Source organism: Loxodonta africana, chromosome 7, assembly GCF_030014295.1.
Source record: "Loxodonta africana isolate mLoxAfr1 chromosome 7, mLoxAfr1.hap2, whole genome shotgun sequence".
Classification (NCBI taxonomy): Eukaryota; Metazoa; Chordata; class Mammalia; order Proboscidea; family Elephantidae; genus Loxodonta; species Loxodonta africana.
In genome coordinates this window covers 81072299-81080824 of record NC_087348.1, presented here as the reverse complement: position 1 = coordinate 81080824, position 8526 = coordinate 81072299, and the positions used below count along the sequence as shown (strand labels likewise).

The following is an 8526-nucleotide window of genomic DNA, read 5'->3' as shown; positions in this document are numbered from 1 at the left end:
AGCTCTTTCTTCTTTTTTCTATAGGCATTATTGCTATAATTTTCCCTCTGAGTTCTGCCTTTGCTGCATCCCATTAGTTTTGATATGTTGAGATTTCATTTGACTCTAAGAAATTTGTGATTTCTTTTTTGATTTTTTTCCCTTTACCCAGTGATAATTTAATAGTGTGTTTGTTTAATTTCCATGTATTTGTGTATTTTCTATTTTTTTTTTTTCTGTTATTAATTTCTAGCTTCATTCCATTGTGGTCAGAGAAAACATTTTGTATGATTTCAACCTTTTTGAATTTATTAAGACACTTTTTGTGACCTAACATATGTTATATCGTAGAAAATGATTCGTGTGCACTGGAGTAGAATGCATATTGTGCTGTTTTTGGGTAGAGTGTTCTACATATGTCTGTTAAGTCTAGATGGTTTATAGTGTCATTCTGGTCCTCTGTTTCCTTGTTGATCCTTCCAGATGTTCCATCCAATATTGAAAGTGGTGTATGAAGTCTCCAACTATTATTGTTGTGCTATCTATTTCTCCCTTTAATTCTATCAGTATTTGCTTTATATATTTCAGTGCTCAGGTGTTGGGCACATATATATTTATGATTGCTAAATCTCCTTGATTAGTTGATCATTTTATCACTATATAACATTCATCTTTATCTCTTCTAAAAGACTTTGTCTTCAACTCTACTTTGTCTGACATTAATATTGCTACCTCAGCTCTCTTTTAGTTATTATTTGCACGGGATATTTTTTTCTATCCATTCACTTTAAACCTATTTGTGTCCTTGGGTGTAAGATAGGTCTCTTGTCAACAGCATATAGTTGAACCATTTTTCTCATCCATTCTGCCACTCTCTGCCTTTTGATTTACATTCACTGTAATTTCCAATAGGAAGTGGCTTACTTCTGCCATTTTGTTGTTTTTGTGTGTCTTTAACCTTCTTTGTCCTTTATTACTGCTTGTCTTTGTGTTTTGTTGGTTTAGTTTAGTGAGCCATTTTGATTCCCTTCTTCTTTCCTTTTGTGTGTGTTTTTTAGATATTTTCTTAGTGGTTACCGTGAATATTCCATTTAACAGCTTGTAAATATAGTATTCTAGGGTAAGTTGGTGCCAACTTAATTTCAGTAACATACAAGAAGTTGTATAGCTATGCCATTCCTTCCACCCTTTTGTTGTTGTTATCACTAATTATGTCTTTATATTTCATGTGCCCTGTAATATAAATTTATTCCTGCTTTTTATGTATCTGTTATTAAGAAACATGCCTTCATGTTAGAATTATCAAGCATGAATACCTTATTACTAGCTCTTACACTTGTCCACTCATTTCCTTTTATTAGGGATCTTTCTTTTTATGTATAGCTTTGAATTACTTTTTATTGTCTTTTCCCTTTCATCTACAGAACTCCCGTTAGTATTTTTTGTAAGGCCATGGTGCAGATGAACTCTCTCAGCTTCTGTTTATCCGAGAAAGTTTTAATTTCACCTTCATTCTTGAAGGATAGTTTTACTGAGCATGGTATTCTTGGTTGTAGTTTTTTCCTTTCAACACTTTAAATACACCTACTCCTCACTTATTGACTATCTTGTTATCTGACATTTCACATTTACGATAGTAAAATATCTACTATTCAACTATTTCACAGATCAATGGTGTACATCTGGCATTAACCTTTTCATGACCAGTGGGACAAATAGCACCCTCTGATGTTTTCTATGTCTTGGGTCCAGAGGGACATATGTGTCCCACATAACGTTTTTGGTCTGATGTGGTCAACCTCCACTTGCACACAATGCCAATTTTCACATAACAACCTGGCTTTTGGAACTTAAACATGTTGATAAGTAAGGAGTGGGTGTACTGTTTATCATTCCATTGCCTTCTGGTCTCCAATGTTTCTGAGAATAACTTGGCATTTGATCTTATTAGGGATTCTTTGTATGTGACTGTTTGCTTCTCTCTCACTGCTTCCAGGATTCTCTTTTCATCTTCAATTTTTGAGAGCATAATTATGATGTGTCTTGGGGTAGATCTCTTTGGGTTTGTCCTGCTTGGGGTTCTTTGAACTTCTTGGATTTGTACATTCATGTACTTCATTAAAGTGGGGAAATTTTCTGTCATTAATTCTTCAAATATTCTTTCTCCTGTTTCATGCTCTTCTTCTTTTGGATTTCTCATGATGCGTATATTAGGTCTCATGTTGTCCCATACTTCCATTAAACTGTGCTCAGCCTTCCTGAGTCTTAGATCTTGTTACTTTTCAGTCTCTGTAATTTTAACTACCTTATCCTCTAGTTCACTGATTCTTTCTTCTGCCTGATTAAATCTTTTGGTTAGTACTTATATTGTGTTTCTCATTTCAACTATTCCTTTCAGTTGCAATATCTCTTTTTTTGATCCTCATTTTGTTCTTGCATTGTTTTTCCTTATTTTTTTAACTGTTTGTCTATGTTTTCCCTTAAGTCTTTGTGTTTAGTACAGTATCGTATTATATTTTGCCACTTTTTCCCATATTTGGTCTTCTCTAGATGCACTTTCAGGAGCCCTGGTGGCACAGTGGAGCCTGGTGATGCAGTGGTTAAGTACTTGGCTGCTAACCAGAAGGTTGGCAGTTTGAATCCACCAACTTCTCCTTGAAAAATGTATGGGGCAGTTCCACTATGTCCTATAGGGTTGCTATGAGATGGAATCAACTTGACAGCAAAGGTATTTTTCTAGATGTACTTTTGTTCCCTTTGTCATGTTCATTTGGATGGGTCATTGTTTCTCTGTTCCTTGTGTGTCTTGTGATTTTTTGTTGGGGCACTGGAATTTTTGAGGGTGTTAATTTTCTCGGTTCTCCCCAGTATTTTGGGGTTTTGCCCACATTACTTTCTGCAATAAACTCCTAGACAGGCAGAGCCTTCAGCCTTTGCTTACTTTTTCCTTTCTCTGTGATAGCTCCCTTTCACTCCCTGGTTTAATTATGATTTGAAAGTCCCAGATCTCAGTTTTCAACTTTTGTTCTCCTCCAAAACACCAGAAAGAATGCTGTGATCAATCTGTCCACTAGCTGGCACCATCACTCAGGTAAGATATTGTGTACTAATCAATCTGTCCACCTAGGGGGAGGGGGGAGCTAGTCCCCTCTCTCTGGTTATTACTCCCTCCCATTCTGTGTTTCTGTGACTATGTTTTCAGGCAAAGAACCCACACCCAGTGACCTCCCTTCAGGGCTGGGTGTTGTCCTCCAGTTTTGCCAGGGGCTTCTTTCCCTGCTCTGTTTCAGGAGGAGGAGGTGCTGACATTCCCCAGAAGAACCTCCAGAGATCTGTCTTGTTGGTTTCAGAGCCCTACTAGTCCTGTGGTGGTTGGGGAGGTAGTCTCCTCTTAGGACACCCTCCCCCTGGCTCCACAGTAGAGGACCTTCTGTAAGAGTTCATATCAGTGCAGCAGCTGACATTACTAGGTGAGGAAGGGATTGTCATGCTAGGAATGAATCCCCAGGGAGGTCTGCTTTGTTGCTGCCAGAGCCCTCCCCATAGAATGTTAGGTGTGGGTGTAGCCTCCACTCAAGAAGCCTGCTTCCTAGCATATAGCAGCCTTATTCATAAGTCTTCAGCACCAATCAGAAGGGGAAGTAGACAGACACAAGTTGATCCCCAGGGAGATCTGTCCTGTTGGTTTCAGATACCTGAGGTATGGGGTGCACAGGGAGACAAGTAGAGTGCTGACTGCCTAGAGGGCAGACTCCACTGCAATGGCCTTCTGTATCAGTTTGCAACAGTCTGGCAACCAACAGTTACCAGGTTAGGAGGGAGTGCCATGTGTTGGGCAGATCCCCATGGAGGTCTGCCATGTTGCTATTAGTCCTCTGGTAGGTTGTTGGCTATGAATGTAGCTACCACTCAAGATGCCTGCTTCTTAACACACAATGGTCTCAGACAATCCTCAGTGCCAACTGGAAGCGGGGGCAGACTAACCCAAATTGACTCCCAGGGAGGTTTGTCCTCTTGGTTTCAGAGACCTGAACTATGGGATGCCCAGAAAGGCTGACTATGGGCTTGAACTCCACTCCAGGAGTCTTCTGTAGCAATTCACTACAGGCTTGCAGGTGATAGTGTTCAGTGGGAGGAGGGATTGTCACACTCCAGATGGACTCCCCGGGAGGTCTGTCTTGTTGCTATCAGAGCTCCCACTGTAGTATGTTGGCTGTGGGTGTAACCTCCACTTAAGTTGCCTGCTTCCTAGTACACAGCAGTCTCAGTCAGCAGTCTTCAGTGCTGACTGGAAGGGGGAGAAGGCAGACCCAAACTGACTCCCCAGAAGGTCTGTCCTGTTGATTTCAAAGGCCTGAGCTATGCGGTGCACAAGGAGGGAGGTAGAGTGTTGACTATGAGATCAGAATACACAGCCTTGTTGATTGTAGAGCAGAATCTTGGGGTTCTGTCTCTTTGCACAGGCAGGGGGTATGGGGTTTAAAGAAACAGGCTCTTCTTCTGGGGCCATTTCTCCAGTTTACAGAAGCCGTGGCCTGTGTGGATGGGGGAAGAGGTAGGGAAAATGAGAAAAGCAGTTTTTATAATGAGTGCAACTCATTGTTGATTCATTGACTCTTGCCTGTCTGCAGTTCCCCTCTGCTTTCCTCTGATGCCCAATTCAGAAGCCCTTAAAGCTGAGTGCCATTTTCTTGTAGTGTTTCTTATTGTATTTGTGGGGGAAAGTAGGAATGATTATCTGTTTTTGCTATCATCTTCCCAGAATTCCAACATATATGCTTTTAATTTTTTTTAATTATGTGAATGCATAATTACTTTTCAAACAGTAGCTCACAGGATATTGTCTTAGTTATCTAGTGCTGCTATAACCACAGGTGAATGGTTTAACAAAGAGAAATTTATTTTCTCACGGCCTTGTAGGCTACAAGTCCAAATTCAGGGTGAAAGCTCCAGGGAAAGGCTTTGTCTTTCTTTTGGCTCTGGAGGATGGTCTTTGTCATCAATCTTTCCTTGGTCTAGGAGCTTTTCTGCACAGGAATCTTGGGTCCAAAGGATGTGCTTTGCTCCCAGCATTGGGCATTGCTTTCTTAGAGATATGAGGTCTCCTCACTCTGTGCTCACTTTCCTTTCTTTTTATCTCTTGTAAGATAAAAGCTGGTGCAAGCCATACCCCAGGGAAACTCCCTTTACATTGCATCAGGGATGTGACCTGAGCAAGGTGTTTCATCTCACTCTAATCTTCTTTAACATAATCTAATCTTGCCTTGTTAACCACAGGCAGAGATTAGGATCTATAACACCTAGGAAAATTATATCAATCACAAACTGGAGGACAAGCACACAATACTGGGAATTATGGCTTAAGCAAGTTGACATATATTTTTGGGGGACACAATTCAACCCATGGCAGATATTCAGGAAGAGAGAAATGGAATTTCAATTAACTGCTCTTCACTGTGAGATGAAGATGAAAAATAAATGGACAGAAATTGGAAAAATGCAAGCTTAAGTAGGGTAGGGGTACAATCTTGGTGTTTTCTCCTAAGACTGAAATATCCAGACTCTTGGGACAGTATTGATATTGGACTATTGAGAAATTCTCCTTTACGGTCCAAATAAAGGAGCCCATGCTTATAAGTTGTCATTGAGGGACAAAAGCATATCTAGAATGAATATTTTAAGACAAATTGTTCACTACTCTCAGGTAATAGATGAGCAACTGAAACAGTGAGAACAACTGATTTGTTCCCAGGCATCCAATTTGTGTGTGTGTATGTGTGTGTGTGTTTGAGAAAGGCCTACAATCCAGATTCTGTAACTCTGTTACAGGGCAATGTTTCCCATCTTGGGACTAAGCCCTGTCTAAGTTCTTGCCTTCTTCTGACCAAGAATGACCAGAAGAGGCTCAGAGGTTCCACACAAACAAAGGTTTATTAAGGACAGAAAGAAAGTAAAAGGCTCATGAGGGAGAGGGGTTTCCACCTATGTTAGCCTCCAGTCTCTCACTGGACAAAAGACCTCTTAGGGCTTATAAAAGTTTTTAGGCAGGAAAAAGGCAACATCTTTATTCATTAGATGGGTGGAGATTTCCAGGAGAAGGGGAGGGGTTATGAAAATCAAATGCGTGTGCAGTTAGAATTCAAGATGGACTTCCTCACAGAGGTTGCTGAAACTAAGATGGAGTCTGTCACAAAGGCTGCAAGGATATTGAACAGGATTTATTCTGGGGTGTTGTGCATGTGTGATGTCCCTGGATCTTGGTTCGAGCCCCGGCAAGGGGTGTCTGCTAGGCCACGTTGATCTTTACTGCTCATGCTGGTGAGGGCTTGAAAAACAACTCAGAAGGATTATCAGTAATTTATAGCTGGTCAAGCACACAGGACCTTGAAATGTAGTCCTTATTTAATTCAGCCAGCCCAGTCTCTTCCCTGTCTCAACTCTTCATCCAGTGCCAAGCATCTTATTGACCATACGTCAACCTTATTCCATTTCTCACCCCTTTCTCGTTAAGAAGAATATATTCCTAAAACTCAGGGAGTTTTTGGATTCCACTTTGAATTTCTCAAAGCAACAACAATGTTCTTTTCATTTTTGTGTACTCAATGGCTCATGGATTCCCAGGATATAGTATGTGCTCAGAAAATGTCCAATTAATAAGAAAATAATGGTAAGCCAGGTTATTTTACATTCCAGTATCATTACTGGATCTTATATCACAATCATTTCAACCCTTTGTCTTACTGACAAAGCTACGTCCACATATCATAAACTATGACCCCCTCAATCTAAAAGACTAATGTCCAAAGTACAGACACATTGGGGAAAAGGATTTAGGAGTCATTTAAATTCAATAAAGCTCATTGCTTATTGTTACACACATGAGCAATCCTGGCAAAAACCATGCAGTTTTGCAATGAACATGGCAAAAGACCCCTTGTCTGATAAAGGAGAGACAGACAGAGAAAGAAAGAGAGAAAAGAGAGAGAAAGAGACAGAGAGAAAGAGATAAAGACCTAACTACAGACTAATGATAACTTATCATCATTCAGGACTGAAATTTTAATTCCTGTAACTTATTCTTCACTATATTCCTTTCTGTAGAAATTTGAGTAACAATACAAAAAACAACATGCAAAATATCTATAGTTATATATTTAGGAACATAAATTTCATGATAAATTAAGAGTTGCATTTTCAGGAATATTAAATTATTATTTTAGAACCTGCCCAAAGAATCTCAGTTTCTGAATAGTAGGATTACAAGCATAGAAATTAAGGAGAAAGGGTCAAAGTGATTCCCAATGGAGGAGTGAGAAAAAGGGAAACTTAAAATACAAAACAAAGCAAAAGCAATGTGAAGGTTCAGAAGCCACAATACCTAGTTTACTTAGCTTGAGATTATAATTAATAAATTTGACCATCGGTACATTCATTCATTACTGATTCCTAAAACATCATTATTTAACAGGAATGCAGAGATCCAGTTCTCTTGTCCTTATCACTACCCTTTCTTCAGTAATCTCTGGATTCCTTGCTTGATCTCCTGGGTTCGCACTCCATAAACAATGGGATTGAGGGCTGCAGGAATGATGTGGTGGAGGACATTGAGCAAGACTGGCACATCAGGGGAGACCTTCTTCTTAGCCACATGAGTAAGGACGAAGACCAGGAGGATGGTGCTAAAAAAGAAGATAAGGATGAAGTGGGAGCCACATGTGCTTAGGGCCTTGGCCACAGCACCCTCTGCCTTGAGTCTCAGCACAGCTCGCAGTATGAGGGTGTAGGAGAGAAAGATGAGGATGAGGTCAGATCCTAGCAGAGTCCAGCCTACAGCAAATTGGTAGAGGCGATTGATGGTGACATCATCACAGGAGAGCCTTGAGACAGACATATTGGCACAGATGCAGTTCTCAATGACATTTCTCCCACAGTAATGGAGTCGAGCAGAGAGAATGGCAATGGTTAGGGTAAAAATAGCATTTCTGGCCAAAATGAAAATGACAGCCTTGGCTACAAATTGGTCAGTGATAATGGATGTGTACTGCAGTGGGTGGCAGACGGCCACATAGCGGTCATAGGCCATGACCATGAATGTGCAGGACTCCATAGCAAAGAAGTAATTCATGATGAACATCTGGAAGAAGCAGGAAAAGAAGCTGATGGGTCTGAGGTCGAACCAGAAGATGGCCAGTACCTTGGGAATGACAGTGAGACAAATCACCACGTCCTGCAGGGAAAGGAGGCTGAGGAGATAGTACATAGGCTTGTGCAGGGAGGCCTCCAGCCAGATGGTGATGAGGACAATAGCATTAGACCCCATGGCCAGGAGGAAGAGGAGGCTGAGTGGCAGGGACAGCCATAGCTGCCAGCTGGGGTACCTGACAAAACAATTTAAGAGGAAGTCTGAAATCCCAGTGGAGATGGAGCCATTTCTGTAAGGTGTCATCTTGTGGATTTTATTTCTACAGCTTTCCTTTGGTGATCTGGAAAGTTAGGATCAAAATTTGCTTCTGACTTTATACTAACAGAGGTAGAAAAATTCCACTT

The 8526-nt window shown here is 40.6% G+C and overlaps 1 protein-coding gene across 1 annotated transcript; it reads right to left on the bottom strand.

Annotated features, from left to right (window-relative positions):
* Positions 1-5626: 5626 nt before the first annotated feature.
* Positions 5627-8526, bottom strand: LOC135231708 (olfactory receptor 56A3-like). Its single transcript, XM_064288541.1, has one exon. The coding sequence runs from the start codon at positions 8423-8425 to the stop codon at positions 7481-7483; it is 945 nt and encodes a 314-aa protein (XP_064144611.1). The 5' UTR covers positions 8426-8526; the 3' UTR covers positions 5627-7480.